The sequence below is a fragment of the Sceloporus occidentalis genome, unplaced genomic scaffold, assembly GCF_023333645.1.
Source record: "Sceloporus occidentalis isolate IW3139 unplaced genomic scaffold, rSceOcc1.0.p SCAF_3, whole genome shotgun sequence".
In the NCBI taxonomy this organism is placed as follows: Eukaryota; Metazoa; Chordata; class Lepidosauria; order Squamata; family Phrynosomatidae; genus Sceloporus; species Sceloporus occidentalis.
Genome location: NW_028316983.1, coordinates 46,722,633 through 46,740,033, shown reverse-complemented (window position 1 = coordinate 46,740,033; position 17,401 = coordinate 46,722,633). Strand labels below are relative to the sequence as shown.

At 41.9% G+C, this 17,401-nt stretch overlaps 1 protein-coding gene across 1 annotated transcript; it reads right to left on the bottom strand.

Annotated features, from left to right (window-relative positions):
- Positions 1-12,837: 12,837 nt before the first annotated feature.
- On the bottom strand, positions 12,838-13,652 carry LOC149315872 (venom nerve growth factor 1-like). Its single transcript, XM_089518561.1, has one exon. The coding sequence runs from the start codon at positions 13,643-13,645 to the stop codon at positions 12,914-12,916; it is 732 nt and encodes a 243-aa protein (XP_089374687.1). The 5' UTR covers positions 13,646-13,652; the 3' UTR covers positions 12,838-12,913.
- Between the last annotated feature and the right edge of the window lie 3,749 nt (positions 13,653-17,401).

The following is a 17,401-nucleotide window of genomic DNA, read 5'->3' as shown; positions in this document are numbered from 1 at the left end:
CAAAGGAAGAGAAGTTGTATTTCTATTGTTATTGCCATGTTTTTAGATGATGTTATGCTGTTTTAAAAAACTGATGTTTTCATATGACAGTTTAATTGTTTTTAAACTTTTAAACTATTTTTAAATATTACTTTGTTGTAATTTGTGATACGATACACCTTGGGGGAGAAAAGCAGGATAGAAATATAGTGCCATAGGATAAAATAAAATACATACACAACTAATTGCTACAACATCTATATAAACAATAAAAGGGCTGCAGCTCCCAACCTTTTGGTGCCACCTCTTTCTCTCTTGGCACTTGGCACATCTTAACAAATTTGCCTAAAGCAAGGGTAAGGAAAGTGCATATGGCACCCGAGGCCATCATTGAAGTTCTTAGAGCCCCATTTTTTTTAAAACCCTCTTCCATTGTTTTATATTTGTAAAGGGACCCAGGAGATCTTTTTGGAATCAAATTTAAGTAAGACCAAATAACAGGAATTACCAGTAGTGGTGGTGCAATAACGTGTGGATTCTTTCAGAGATACAGATGAAATAGTTAATTTTAACTAGAATACAAGCAAGTTCAATTTTCTTTTCCTATTTGTTTTTTATTCACATTAAGGTAATTATCAGTGCCTGTCCTTTTTGCATATTAATTCTCTCTCACCTGCTGATTATAACTTCCCTCTCAAACATATGCTTAATAATCTTCCAAATGAGTCAAGAATCCATGCACTTGACAGAATGGCTAGCAGTCCACAAGCAGGACTGCCAATATCATTGAGTGGAGTGAGGCAAAGGCCTCAGGCAGCAGGATGCCAGAACTGGTGTAACATACAGCTCAAAGAGACCCACACTGAGAGGGTCTTGCTATTGCCATCTCAACTCACCACCTTCCCAGCCCACCCTGTCTCACACAGATATGGTGTCAACCCATTCTTCCCCCATCTTCCATTCCTCTATTTGTAGGCTGCTTCTGTGTGTTGCTGAATGTCTTCTCTCTCACAACCCAATGCCCTTCCACTGGGCTTCCATTTCCTCCTCCTTTCCCCATCCACACAAGAGTTACTCCTCCTCATCCCAGTTGCTGGCCAGCTGCCTCCTCCATTTCCTGCACAGTGCAACAGTAACTGGTCCTCTTTTTTTCTGCTTCATTATCCACCTGCCTTCTCACTGCATAGGACCTGGGCAACAATTAACATGGTTGCTTCTTTGAGAAACCTGAAAGGTCTTTCTTTGTGTAAGAATGTACATTTGCAAAGCAAATAACAATCCAACGTGGCAGACCTGGTGTTCCCCTGTTAACATCATCCTCCCATATTTTTTCCTTGCTTTTCAAAATAAACCCCTTGAACACCCCTACCGTCCTTTGTTATGGGTTATATTGTAAATAAATACAATTATTTGATTCTAAATTGTATGCATTTGTTATATCAGTTTAAGAGACCTAGTGGGGTTCAGTAGCTTTACTGTTGTACAATGATTCTGAAGACCAGGGTTCAACTCCCTGCTTAGCCACAGAAACCTACTGGGTGACATTGGGCAAATCACACTCTCAGCCTCAGACAAAGGCACTGGTAAACCCACTCTGAACTAATCTTGCCAAGAAAACTGCATGACAGGTTTGCCTTAGGGTCACCATAAGTCTGAAATGGCTTATAGGCTTGCAACAAAAAGAAAAAGAACAGAAACATTTTCATTGGTATTACTGCAAATATAGGATATAGGTATATGTGCATCAAACATAAGGGGCTGTACTAGAAAGGTGTATAATTCTTATTCATTATTCTTGCTAATAAGTTCATCTGTGACCCTAGGGCTTTTCTGCAAGGACTAATTCACCTGTCTGGAAATGAAAATTTATGTGCAAAGTTGAATGCAGGTCTTGGCTTTCAAGGCTGTTATAATAGCCTATAACCATCAGCTACTGTACTGGTATCAGGATTTATAAATAATGCTGTTATACTACATACAATATGATCAGGCCATATTATATTTGCAAGTAATCTTTGCTACCTCTTCATTTTGCCTAGTAGAGAATTCTCTACAGTGCAACCATGATTTTATTTTGCTTCATTCATTCACTTGGAGCAACATGATGATGAGGTTCATTCTGAAATAAACTGTTAAAATAAGTGATTTGGACTCTGACTAGGCTTTCCAGGAGATGCAACTGTTTTACATTTTGCTTTTCCTCTGAACTTTATGATTTAACACAGATGTACAACAAAATGTGTCTTGATCTCACTGCCATGGGTGCAGATACAAAATATAAACAGATTATTTCTTTTTTAAAGTCTCTCAATGTTGGAAATACTCAGTTGAAATAGAAAAAGATATCTAGTCATTTTAACAGACTGTACATCTTCTTCAAATGAGCTTGATTGGCAGCTTTCTCCCCCACCCCAGCACTTTCCCTCCCAAAGAAACTGAAATGAAGGTGTAACTGGAAGCACTCTTAAGCAGGCTACATGCACTGCACATGCCAGTCTGTCAGTGTACTATAGTAATCTGGAGTGCATGCCTGTGTCAGAGTTCCTGAGCTCTTTGAAGAGATGCCAAGTCTTACACATGTTTCAGATTAATTCAATACAGAGACAGCACTGGAGCTGCAGTTTTATGATATCAGTGGTAACATAAAGGTTGCGACTTGATAAAACCAGAAAGTTTAACCTGGGCCATGTCTGCATTTCTTCCCTATCTGCAACATAGTCAACTAAGGCTTGGAATCTGCAAATGCAATGTAAAGTTGTCTACCAGATTTCATACAGGGCTTTGAAATGTTCAGTTTGTAGATTGGAACTCTGCCACCCACCCCCTCAATGATTCTAGAAGTTGGAATCCAAATAAATAACTTTCTTGAGCACTATCAATATTTTGATGCTCCTCTTTTCTTATGTTTGGGCAGTATTTCTACTGCAGGTAGAATTCTCTTTCACCTTCCTCCACTTAAATCAATAAATCCTCTACTCCCAGAGTGACTGCCCTAGAATCTTCCTCTAACATTCCCCTTTATCAAGCGCTTTGTGTGCATCTTTGTGCTCCGAAAAATGCAATCTTAGATAATTAGACAAAGAGCAAACAGATCTTCCACAAGATCACAATGTGTTTTGCATATATTTATTTTGACTTAGCTGTGTTGACACAGTGGCTGCTCCTCCAGCCCATTCTATCTGCCATCTCACACCATTAGCTGCTGCTAAAGGGGAATGAAAACAGTGATTGCACTGTATTGTGCCATTTTTTCAAGCCAGAAAACATGCCAAGAGGAGCACATTTAAATAGTTATAGCCCCGTTATGGATGCTGCTAAGGACTTCCTCAAGACAACATTCCAAGCTGGTGAATGAAACATCTGGGAAACCTTTACCATATGCGTCAGCCAACTCATATGCTTCACTCAGTAAGGCTACAAAGCCTTACTGTTTGAACCATTTCACCAAGATATTTCAAGATAGAGTCCTTGATCAATATTCACCTCCAGAGTTTTATATAAAAAGAGGTTAATAGCTTACTACTGAAATCTCTGCAATGGTCTTTGCAATATCTGTCTAGCCAGCCATTCTAAACATGCAGAGCTTATTACTTGAAATGCTAGACCTAGCATTTGCTTGTAAGTAAATCTACTTGCACTTAAGCAAATAATCTTGTGGTTTCAGTCTTGCAGCTAGCCACCTGTTCATGAGCAAACTAAGCTGACAGGCAGCAACACTTCAATTTGTTTGAGCTGAATTTTCTTTTAGCTTTGGGGATGAGACGACCAAGACTATACATTGAGTAAAGCAATGGTGGCTTCCATTTTTATGAAATGGTGAATCCACTCCAGCTTTATTCTCATTTTTAAAGAATGTGTCCAGGGTGCTAAGCCTAGTTTACAGATAGATTTTAGCATCTTGGATAGCTCATTGCAAATTCAGACTTTAAAGTTCAGCAGATTCACAACTCTACTAACATGGAAGCCAAGAGCCACCGAAGGAATAAAGTAAGTTTGCTATTGCTTTTTGCTTGTGGGAAAAACAACAACATCACTTTACAATGTAAGTGAGGCAAGAGGACCCACCTTCTGATAGTTACTCTTGAGAATATGTCCAAACAGCCTAAATATCTGAAAGGCACCAGATTCCATCTGATCTTGGAAGCTAAGCAGCGTCAGCTCTAGTTAGTACTTCGATGGGTGACTACCAATGAATACCAGGTGCTGTAGGCTATATCTCAGAGGAAGGAACTGGAAAACCACCACTGAGTATTCCTTGCCTAAGAAAACCAAATGAAATTCTTGTGGACACCATAGGTTGATAGGTGACTTGAAGGCACACGCATACATGTATGGTATATATATCCAAACATGTCAATAAAAATTACGGATGCTGGCCTTTACTCACCAATAATTCCTTGCTATTTCATGCAAGTATAAACTACAAATGCTTGAAAATTAGGATATTTGATGTAGGAGGGCTAGGTTCTTCCTCTTTGTTTTGGAAAGGACTGGAAGAAAGAGGAAGAGAAAGGCTGAGCAAGTGTAGAAGACAAATGAGTTGAACAGTCCAGGAAAACAGTGCCGCTCTCTGGCTAAATAGCATTCCCCAGACTGCAAATCCTAGGGTTCCATAAGACATTGGCATGGCTAGTAAAGTGGAATCATAGCACTATAAATGTGTAGTATTAAAATGTCCCAGGCCAAAGATTTAGCCCCGAAACTTCCTTTTATCCTTTATACTTCCTTTAACTACACAGGCTAAAAAAACAACTGCCATTTTACTTTTCTTAGAACACCTTTGGTACAGGTTGACTTTTTTGTGGTGGTCACCATTTCCCCCAGAAAATGTCCTTTATGTTGGAAACTATTTGAGAAATCTGGAGCCATGACCAGCTTGATGGAACTTTGACGATCCCCAAGAAGTGTGTCCCTTGAAAGACACCACTATTTAAAACAACCATTAGTGTCCAAAGGAAAAAACTGTCTCAAAACATGATGAATTTGGATTAAATGTCCTGTATTCTGAGGTGGGCTCAGCACTAATGTCGCCTTTAATTCTTCTGTTGAAGGCTGGGATTTCCCCATGTATGATTTGTTGCTGGTTATTCCCTGGTTATTCCTGGGATAAACCATTTTTAATCACAATGCATGTGGAAATCTTCACTGCGATTACGTAGATATCGCTGGATAATTCCCATTTAAAGCCCTGATTTTCCCCACATGTGATAAAGTCCTATGACTGCAACTACTGTTGCTGCTGCTAATGTTACTGTTACTGCTGCTAACAATTAATGAGAACCACAGTACAGTCACCTGAACCAATAACTCATGCATTCAGTAACTGAAGGACCAGTATCCCTCCAGAAGCTCCCAGACCAGTCAAAACCACTCAGACCTGGGTACAAATGTGGTATTTCACTCGCTCCTAAACTCAGGGAAAAAACCCAAACAAAATGCTCCAAATAGCAGCCAAGAGTGATGTCTTTTTCATTTAGCTGAAATGCAGTGATGTGGGGGTGGTGGTGTGGTGACACAGGAAGGAAAATGGCACCATCTCCTCTGTGACTTCCCACCCCTGCTGTGAATGTGAACCAAGGCATGCCCAACAAATCTCAGAATGAGATTGGATTCCTTATACATCTCTACTTTCTGACAGCTGGAGGAGCAAGAATTGGGCCACTTTTTGTGCAGCAGATTTTTGGTAAAACCTAAGAATTGATCAGCAGCCTTCTACAGAAGACATTCAATGCTGCAAATAGAAATGAAAGGCAAAGCACATATTTCTTTGAATTTGACCATTTCTTCCATCCACAAACACATTCACACACTGACAGAACAAATACCAATGTGGTTGTAAAACTCTCATTGTTTTCTCTGCAGAACAGGGCTATTGTGCTCCATGGTTTGCTTTATCTGGACACAAAGTGAAGTATATGTGGTTAGGGTGGGGTGGAGATATAAGTGTATAATAGAAGAGGGGAAAGCTAAAACCATATTGCTATTTTGAGTCCTGAAAGGCTCTATCATGAAGAATTTGAGTGATATTTATCTTGAACAGATTTCTTGAACAGACAGCCATGGCTTTTCTCAAAGAAAACAATAAAACTATGAAGAATTTTGTTTTATGCAGCCTATATGGGCTGGAACACACATTATAGGTCTCAGCCCAAGGGCTACACCATGGAGGTCTCCAAGGTGGAAAAAACTCTCTTAGCGTGGGAGTAGAGGAACTGGGAAAAGAAGGGTTGCTTTTGGATTATGTCCCTTTAAAAATGGCCAGAATGTTTTGTTTTTGTTATATACTGTGTAAACATCCCTGATATTATGTAGCAAGAGAAAGTAATATCACTTGTTACAACTATGTTGCAAAGTATGTGAATGTAACAGGAAGGAAAATGTTTGAAGGCTACCAGTGCTAGTTACATTCCTCTTCATTTATTCTTCTGGTAAAAACTGCTGGGTGGCACCTGGGGGTGCATGTACATGATCATTTGCCACATAGGCATAGGCAGTCACCCCTGATTCCAAGGCTTCAAGTGTCCACTGCAAGTTTTTATTTTATAGAAAACTTGGAAGTTTTGAAGACATATGTTTAAGATATGTCAAGCTGTGAATCTGGGTCAAAGTTCTATGCCCTTTGAGCTGCATGAGATCTTTGGGAGCGTCCCGAATATTCTTTGACTCTTCCAAGATCCCCACTGACCAATGATGCTCAACTCTTCCCAATTGTTTCACAGAAAAAAACACCATTTTTCACCTGAAAAATAATTTTGGACACTCAGGCGGGATACAAACCGCCGCTTTGCGGCGCTTCCCCGCCGCCGCCGTTTGCTCCGCGCGGGAGCTGCAGCAGCCAAACCGCGCGGCTCTCGCGCGGAGCAAAAAAGAAGCTCCAAAATGGAGCTTCTTTTGGAGTCGCGTTTGCGACGTAGCGAGGCGCCAGGGGCGCACTCGCTACGTCACAAAGGACGCGACGCGTACGGACGCTCAGCGTCCGATACGTCAAGATGGCTGTGCCCGTATGAACAGGGCGCTGCCATCTTGTACGTATTCAATACGTATTAGGGTTAGGGGGTTGCGGAAGCACCGCCCCTTCCTAACCCTAGTACGTATTGATGACGTACTATTTGGCGGTTTGTATCCCACCCCAGTTTTTATTTAAAAGGCTGTTTTCCCCACATACCTCAAAATATCTAAAAATAGCGCCCCAGAATGCTCAGATGTCACCTCCAGTTCTTAGAAGGCATTTTTGAAATTAGAGATCTAAACAATCCTTGGTTTAAAACTACCATTGAGATCTGGCAAAAATGGAAATATATTCTTTCTCCAGACTTGTCACCTAATTGTCCATTTCTATATCATCCAAATTTCTTTCATTTAGGTAAATTCTTCCAATATAAAGGCTGGGAAGAAAAATGAATTTATCAAATTAAAGAACTTTTCAAGAATAATAAGACCAGGTCAATTGAGGACTAAGTATCAACTTTAGACCCATTAACAATTTTATGGATTCAATTTAATCAAATTAAAACCTTCTCCTCTAGCTTATTCAAGAAAGGGGAAAAAATGAGATCCATGACTCCCTTTGAAATTTTATGCAATGATCCTGTTGGAAATAGTAAAGGTTTAGTTTCTTGCATATACCAACTTATCTTGACGGATTCATATCAATATATTTATATGTACCAAATCAACATGGGAAAGCGAATTAAATATATCAATTCATGAATCAGATTGGTACACTATTTGGTCATCTCCTGTGTTGAATTCAAGATCAGCTCTAACCAGAGAGAACTTTCTAAAGATAGTTCACAAATGGTATATGACCCCAGTTAGACAATCACAGATAATAAAATCCATCTCACCTCTATGTTGGAGAGGATGTCCAGTTTTGGGGACATATATCCATTTGTGGTTAGACTGCCCTAAAATTAACCACTTTTGTCATGAAGTGATCAGCCAAATTGCTGCAATTACAAAATAAAAAATAAACTTTTTCCCAGCTCTTTTGTTACACCAACTGCATCCCTACCTGGACTGAAAGGACCTTGAAGCAGTGGTACTTGCACTGGTAATCTGTCGTTTAGATTTCTGTAATGTGCTCTTCTTGGGGCTACCCTTGTACCAAGTTCGGAAGCTTCAATTGGTCCAAAATGTGGCAGCCAGATTGGTCACTGGCACATCTATGTTTGACCATATAACACCAGTGTTAAAATCTCCTCACTGGTTGCCAATTAGCTTCCGGGCACAATATAAGGTGTTGGTTATTACCTTTAATGCCCTACATGGCTCGGGCCCAAGTTACTTGCGGGAGTGCTTCTCCCTACATAATCCGCAGAACATCAGGGAAGTACTTATTGGAACATCATAATACTAGGTTAACGACAACTTCCCATAGGGCGTTTACAACTGCATTTCCAAAGTTATGGAATAGCCTACAGGAAAAGATCCGTCTCATCAATACCTTAGAGGCCTTTAAGAAGGCACTCAAAACGGATTTCTTCCAGAGGGCTTATCCATCCAACTCCATATAAAAGCTTATGATGATGTTTCACTCTTGACTATGATTATTGACTACTGATGAACTGTTTTTTAGAGAACTAATAGGAATGTGGTAAATTCAGTATTAGTGTTTTATCAATTTTATTTGTATTATTGTATTATTTTATTGATGTAATCCTGCCTTGATCCTTGGGTGAGGCGGGAAATATAAATAAACATTATTATTATTATTATTATTATTATTATTATTATTATTACCTTCAATATACACAAAGAGCAATAAATTCTTAAAAAATAGAAAGTTGATCTCTTTTCTGCTGATAGCAGCTTGGCTAAAAGTGGCTAATACTTGGAAAACAGGTCTTGTATCCCTAGATAACTGGTGGGAAAGAGTCTGGGATTAATGGCTTGTGGAGAAATTAACAGATAATTTTAAATATAATTCAAAACAACAAAACCAAAAATCTTTTCAGGAAAAATGGCTTCCTTTTATAGATTATATTAATATGAATATTATATCCGTTTCTCTCCCATTTAGTCATTGGCCTTTATGGTCTGATTCATTTCAAATAAATTGAATTGTTTAAAACTAGATGTAACAGATGTTTTTGCATGATGTGTAAGGGCTGTTCGACAGTGGAACAAACTCCCTCGGAGTGTAGTGGAGTCTCCTTCCTTAGAGGTCTTTAAACAGAGGCTAGATGGCCATCTGTTGGGGATGCGTTGATTTAGATTTCCTGCATGGCAGGGGGTTGGACTGGATGGCTCTTGCGGTCTCTTCCAACTCTACGATTCTATGATTCTATGATTGTTTTATAAGAGTCTGTATGATTTTAATCATTCTTTTTTATTTCCTTTTGTAAAATTGTATTAAATTTCTTAATAAAAAAGAAGGCATTTTTGGCCCACAAAAACAATGGTCTAATGCAGGGGTAGGCAACCTTTTTGATCCAGGGGCTGGGTTGCTGTCCCTCAGGTGACTGGGGGGCCAAAGCCGGGGGTGGATCTTCCACCCTCCGGGGGCGGGGCTGCATGCCGGGATGGAGCTTCCACACTCCGGGGATGGAGCTGCATGCCGGGGCGGAGCTTCCACCCTCTGGGGGCCAGGCCTCCTCCTCTTTGCTGGCCCCTGACGGGGCCCCAGGCCCCATCAGAGGCCGGTAAAAAAGCCAGCGGGGGCCGCTGGCGTGGAGGCCTCCCCCTCTTTGCCGGCCCCTGACAGGGCCCCAGGCCACGTGAGAGCCTGACAAAAAAGCCGGTGGGGGCCGCCAGCACTGGAGGCCTCCTCTTCTTTGCCGGCCCTTTTGCCGTCGCTGCGGCCCTCCAAGGGTCCCAGCGAAGGCAACTGGCCTCCCAGAGGCCCCCTGCTGCCACCGGAGCCCTCTTGGAGGGCCCCAGCGATGGCAACTGGCCAACTGTTCGAGGGCTCCGGTGGCTGCAGCGGGCCTCCTAGAGGCCGCCGCCAATGGCGGCGAGGTTGCGCAAGACTTCGCATCTACGCCGCCGCCATTTCCCCCCAAATTGTGGTGAAGTCTCGCACGACCTCGGGAAAGGTCGCGCGACACTTCACTGCCATTTTGGGGGGCCGCCGCCAATACCCAAAAATGGACTTTTCTGAGAATGGCCATCCCTGTGATAGGTCATCAGTGTCCAGTTTAGCCCAACATAACCATCACTGAGTTGTATGAACATTGTTGGCTGTGGCTCAAGATGGAATCACATATAGCCTCAAACAGAAGGGCAAAAAGAAGCGGATTCAGGCCACTTTAAGAGCATGATGTTTAGATGATGCATACTCCAAAGTAGCCTGAAACCACCCCAAACCCACTCATTTGGGGGGGGGGGGGCTGTACTAAAAAGATGCTGAATTTTTCTGCTCTTTCCCAGAAAAATTCTGGGATCACTGATGCCAGAACAGTTCTAAAGCAGCTGTCTATCCCCTAATTGTGCATATAAACACTACAATGCAAGAGTGCATTAAGGTAGAATGCAGCCACCATACTGAAGTGGTGGGGGTAGCAATGCCGAAAAGTGAAAATGGGACACCTCTAATTGATGTCAATACAACATAGACAAATAGACAGTCCAAGAGGGGGCATGGACTGAAGAGGGGGTGAAGGGGGACATGCTTGTACCTTCCTAGCATCTTCATGGGCACAGCTCTGCTCCGATGCCCTATCCTGGTGGAGGGCTGTGCATGCGCCTGTGTGTAGGATCAAAGGAATGGCCATCCAATGAAGTGGCAGTTGCTGGTGGTTTGTTCCTGAGACGGTGTGCAGAGATCGTGGAGGTAAGAGTTAAAAAAAAATACCCAGCAGCATGGCTTGATGCTGCGGTCATGATATGTGCACTCCAACGATCTTGAGAGCAGGTGGTGCAGTCAGCAGGGACTCGCACCGCTCTTGGAAGAAGCAGCTTCGGGCCGCTCTTTCTTGCCTGTCTGCTTCATCCCATACTTACTTTCCCTTGAAACAAGCCCTCTGAAACAGAAAAAGACCTGATTCTGAGTCAAGGATACCTAATTGCTTTATAAAATTGAAATTTGGAAGAAAATCTTACTGAAAAAGGTGAGATTTTTCTTTTTTTTGTAACAGTTTTATATGACCCATAACATAAAAATTATTATACACGGATTTTTTATACACGGATTCAAGCATCCATGGTTTGAAAATGTTAAAAAAAAGTATAAATTTCAAATAGCAAACCTTAATTTTCCATTTTTTATAAGGGACACCATTTTGCTATGTCATTATATTTAATGGGACTTGAGCACCTACGGATTTTGTTATCCAAGAACTTGGAACCAAACTTCAGCGTAGAACAAGGGTCCACTGTATTTGGTTTATTGCATTGTAGTTAGAATTAAATTTAGTTGGATTAAAGTCCATCTTAATTTATAATACTGCTAATCAGAATGAAATAACATGGCAAGTAGAAATAACTGTTGCTTTTACTACACATTATTAAACTAGTTCACTTCTGTATTACAGACATTCACTCAAATGATTCCTTTAAACAGGAAAGTAAGTATGTACAGTTCAAGATGGGGGAAATTAATGAGATTAAACAAGCTTCATGAGACAATATTATACAGTCCACCCTTCCCCTATGCGGGGGATCCGTTTTGGACCCCCCCCCCCCGTGTAAGGGGAATTTCACGTATGCTCAAGCCCCATCTAAATGAATGTGGTGGTGCATGTGGTGGTGTGACAGCAAATGCGGGCCATGCCATTATCCCTTCCGGGGCGCCCTCACCTTTCATCCGGAGCAGCTTTCAACGTATGCTGAAAGCCATGTAAGGTGCACCTGCATATAACGCGTCCACACTGTACATATGTTCAGATATGTACAGTCCGCCCTCCCTATATGCGGTTGATCTGTTCCGGACTCCCTCACATATAGGGAAAAGAGTGTATGCTCAAGCCCCATAGGAAATAATTAGGTGCATGCACATGGCGGCGCACAAAGTTTACAGCGTGGGTATGCACCTCATTACTTCTAATGGGACTTGCCTTCCACATAAGCTCAAAGCTGCAGATGGCAAGCTCGCCTATGAGGAGGGCTGACTGTAGTCTGAATGAGTGCAAAGTAGAAAAATATAAGGATTCATTTAAATGACTTTAATTTCAGACTATGGCTCTGTACAGACCAGCGAAAATCACTGGCCTGTGGGCAGGGTGAGGGCTGAGCATCTGCACACTTCAAGCCCTACCGTCACTGGCAGAGTGTCATTGTGGTGCATGCCAGTCCACACGATGCATGCCATGATGATGCACCTCTGGCACTGCATCCAAATGATGCAGTGCCAAAGGGGCATCATCACGCCATGTGGTGGCTATGGCACCCCTTCAAGGGCACAAAAAAGGAGCCATTTTTTCCAGCTCCTTTTTGTGCTCTATGGAGGCCGAATCAATCTGGCCAGTAAATAAAATAAATAAATAAATAAATAAATAAATAAATAATAAAGGGGTGGCTGCAGACCAAGGAGGTCTTCCATATAGCCCCTGCATTTCACCTCTGAGTATTCTTCGCCTAAGAAAGCCCTATGAAATTCATGGTGTCATCATAAGCCAATAGGTGATTTGAAGGCACATACATACCCACACAGTTTTAGTTTATGTGAGGGGCTGAAGGGTTCTGAGCCAGAAAGAATGTTTCATAGCAGTCCTTAGACCAGTGCTGGTCACTGATCCATTGGCTTCCAGTCCCTGGCAAGTTTCCAGGAAAGAAAGAAATCATTGTATCCAATGGTACAAAAATATCTTTTTAAAGGAGAGAGCTGCTATTAAAGTACATAACACACATGTAGTTTTCAAGAGTTTAATAAATATTTCCTTACTATATAAACTATAAATATAGCATAGAGTCCACATAACTTAAAATAATTTACAGGCTGAGGTAGGGGGCTGGGAGGAGGTGGGTATAGGGGAATGAATGGGTTTGGCCAATCTCAGAGGTTTTCAGTTTTCCTACTGATTACACATACACAGGCAGTGTCAATCCGAATGAAGCGCCAGGCTGCCTGCTGGCCTTCCATGGTCAGAGCCTTGACAAAGGTGTGTGTAGTGGTGCAGTAGGAATTCCAGTGCCTGGCATCAATGCCTCTGCACCCACTGGACACTGGCTTAGGGTCTCTGCACTTGGTCTCAAAGAAGTACTGCTTGTAAGCATTGTTGTTAAGGTTTACATCCACCATCACAGTCACCTCTTTGCCTTTGATGTCTGTTGCTGTGGTTTTGTTGGCAACCCACACACTAACACTGTCACATACAGAATATTCTCCTCGATTATGTACAGGATGAGTTGCCCGTTTGGTTCGGATATTCCTATTGAGGGAATCTGTACTGTCTAGGAATTCCACACCCTGACCATCCCTTGACAAAGGTGGGGGCTGAGTGCTGAATAAAACCCGAGGTGATTGGAACCGCCTCTTTTGAAAAAGCTTTGGATCCACGAAGACATTTGTAGCTTGTCCCATTTCCTTGTCCTTTGACTTTCCAACAGCAGGCCGGTTCTGGTCTCTGTGCCGAGTTGGTTTCATAACATGGCGTGTTTTAGTCCGACTGCTTTCAGAAATGTCAGATGTTGCAGGAGACCCCAAAGGCGCATTATCTTCAGATTTTGGTGCTGCCCATATGCTGATCAGAGACGCTATAATCAGAGTGTAGCACAGCATGGACATTACGCTATGAACCTAGAAGAGAACAGATCAAGAACATTACTGTAAGAAAAGGTTGCATACAAAGGGTCCATTCCAAGTCTAGTAGATATGTGCTTATACAGCAAAGCCAGTGAAAATGTACTGCTAAGGTATGTCATGTTTTTATGAGGTCCTGGCATGTGGATACCAGATGCTGCTTTCCTTTATTCTGAACCCCCACCCCCACATGTTGCAGAAAGTCACATCCAAAAAGCAGTAGTGTGCTTAATAAGGCAGGAATATTAGGAAATAATAGCCAGGTTGTTGTTAACTCCTGTGGTACTTATTATTATTATATGATTTATATGGAACAGTTGTTTGGAATTATTACAATGGAGAGGGGATCCTGGTAAGGATCTTCATGAGTTACATCATAATCCTTGTTGGAAGAACTACAAAAAGAAAAAGTGCATCAAATATGTTCTTCTAGACCATAGTAACAACTGTGGCCAAAGAGCAATAGAGGCTAATGTCTTCCATGTCAGTGGGGTGGTCCATCTTTGGGGGAACTGTGTCCAACACTCTAGATGGTTACTTTAAAGGTCAGCCTAAAATCTACAGAGGACTCAGAACCTAATTGACCTGGAAGGCACTAGCTGCCATTCTCAGTTCTGTTATAGCACCCAACTAAATCAGGCACTTAGATGGAAAATTACTTCTGAAAGACATCAGGGACTCCAACTTAATTTGAACAAATGCTATCAGGAACATTTCTCCTCCATTACTATTTTAGTTATGCTGAGTGAGGAAAAATCCTCATGATCTCACAGGGAAATGATTCAGACCTTTGAGTGTGACCATTGGTTTTGAATGACCCTGAAACAAAGATCAGTCAGAGAAGTGGGACCTCCCCAGGCTGACAAGAATCTTCAGAGTTCAGAATTTATTCTTGGCACAATTCACGCATGGTGGGTTTTTTATTTTTGGCAAAAGAAACAGCAGTTTCTGTGCAGAAATATTAGCTGTCATCCTCTGCAGATATAGTAGCCAAGACCCTGCACTGTCATGTTATAGTAGCTACCTCTGCTGATGGCAGTTCCCCAAACTTACCTCTTAAACAAGACACTGCCCCAGCTGAAGGGTTTCCAAAGTACTGAAAGTTGTGGTGCTGAGAAATGATGACTGCAATGCTTTCTGATCCCAGGATGTGTTAAAACAGGCAGCTGAAGCAACTCCTCTGGATCCTGCTGCAGCTGCTTGCCTTAATGTACACTGAGTGTCAGAGAGCACTGCTGTTGCCTGAACATTTCTCAGCCTGACGATGTGCAGCCCCTTGGAAAGCCTTCAGCGGGGACACTGCCAGGCACTGCCTAGCTTAAGAGGTAGGTTTGGGGGGCCACATTCTCACTTTGACAACCATAATAGTGAATCTCAAAAGTTATGAGATTGTAAGTCTGACTTATAGTCTTGTAAATATTGAACAGTTTTCCAGCTCATTATTTTTGCACAGAAAAAAAACCACATGTACAAACTGTGCACATAATACACCCTGAATTATGAATAGTCTTCAAAAACTGTACAGATTTGGAAGACTTCCTTACAGAGTGGGGATAAAATTGCTAAAATTACTAGTTGCTTTCTTTGAAAACAAATTTGTTCTACCAATCAACACCCTTCAGACCCTCCTTATGTTCATTTGATATGGCCATACAGCTGAGGCCAATAATTCAGAGTAAAATCAAAGTGCATTAGGTCTCAGAATTCTGTAGATACTTTTTTTAAAATAACAACAGTCAGACCAATATTGATTATATGAATAGACTGAAGGGAGGAGTATCAAGCACTATGCAATAACAGCAAGAATGGATTATCAATGGTGTAACTGAATTCAATGCTCCAATGTTTTCATGTAGATAAAGGGTCTCATACTGCTGGCATATCATATGCACTTACATTTCTTGTTCTTAAGAGAAAAATTGGGAGAGGGGTGGTAGTCTCTCTCACATTTTTCAAATCCACCAAGAGCTGACAACATTTACCCCTGAGCCCCAGCCACATTTCCCAATTGTGCAGTGAATTAGGGCATGGGTGACATATCAGAGTTGTTGTTTCTGAGACGCTACACTCAGATTGGCTTATATAAAGGCAGGGGGAATGCCTAGAGCTGCCCCCTTTCCTTGGGCCTGCACAGTGTCTCCAGTCCTATCCCACCAAAGTGCAAAAACCAGCCCTCCAACAAGACCTCAGTGGGGCTTGTCTTTGGAACTGCTTCAGGGTATCAACCACCTTTGTTTGTCCTTGAGTGAGAGTTACTAAAAATGCCTGCAGCAACCAGAAGAAAGCAAAATGCCAAGCAGTGACCTAGCAATCTTCATCACACCAGTTTTACTAATAGTGCTAAAGGAGAAATGGAGCAGGGGGGAGAAACATGCTTAGAGTCAGACTTATATTCTTGTGCTCTATCACAGCAAAGTGATGAAGGGTGTTGCTGGTGTTTTGGCAAGGGCAGAAGTAGCACAACATCCATATACTGCAGAAATCTGCCATTCCCTTCCCCAACAATTCAAATGGAAGTCACATATCTCAGCACAGGTTAAATGAGGGTTTTTGTTGCTTTTCTTTTTTTTCCTTTTTTTAAAATAAAAAAACCCCATTATCTTTCAAGTTGATAAGAAACTGACAATAAACAAATCTAAACATATCCATACCACATGCACATCATACCACAAAACAAATAAGACTAACAACTAACACCCCCTAAAACCATACTACTACAATTACAGTTACATAAAATAAGACATTACTTCCAACTAGTTTGCCTCTGAGTTTACTTAATTTCTGGATAATCAAAGATTCCATCATATTATTATAGTGTGTCATAATACCTGTTACCAGCAGTGCCTTTGTTTGAGAGAAAAAAACCTGCATTCTTATGATTTTCTAATCTAAACCATTAGGTTTTTAAGACCTTATCACCATATCCTAACACCAAAGCCCAGTCCTTATCAATGCTATCAGTTGATTTATGATTTACATACACAATTAACTTGTATAACTCAACCATTTCCCTTAGCTTCAAAAACCATTCTTCAAAACCGTTGGTAACTGCCTCGAGTCCCTATACTGAGAGGGATATAAATAAAGAAGATGATGATGATGATGACGACGACTGAGGCATTTTCCATTTTTGGGTCAGCAAAATTCTAGCAGTCGTGATCATGTATAACAGCAATCTCTAATATTTACGTTTGTCATTTTATGAGATCTTTATTTATTTATTTTATTTAGGTATTTATATCCCGCCCTTCAGCCCTAATGGCTCTCGGGGCGGCTTACAATTATTTTTAATCAGACAGTTCCCTGCCCTCAGGCTTACAATCTAAAAGACACGAAACAAAAGGAGAAGGGAATGGTGGAGGGAAAGGGGATGAGGTCCAGTGGTTCTTCTCTCCCTCTGAGGCCTGGACCAAGGCAGATGGATTGGAGGGAGGGCTCTTCCTTCTTCTAGGCTAGTCCTGATGGAGCTGGACCTGCCTGGTGAACTCCCTCTCAGGCCGGCGGATGGCAGTTATGGAGGGCGGAGTCTCCTTCCTTCAGGCTGGTCCTGATGGAGCTGGACCTGCCTGGTGAACTCCCTCTCAGGCTGGTGGATGGCAGTTATGGAGGGCGGAGTCTCCTTCCTTCAGGCTGGCCCTGATGGAGCTGGACCTGCCTGGTGAACTCCCTCTCAGGCCGGCAGATGGCAGTTATGGAGAGTGGAGTCTCCTTCCTCTCAGGCCGGTGGATGGCAGTTATGGA

Bases quoted from the DNA above. Each gene is read 5' to 3' on its own strand.
- LOC149315872 (XM_089518561.1), bottom strand. From the start codon at position 13,645: ATGTCCATGCTGTGCTACACTCTGATTATAGCGTCTCTGATCAGCATA.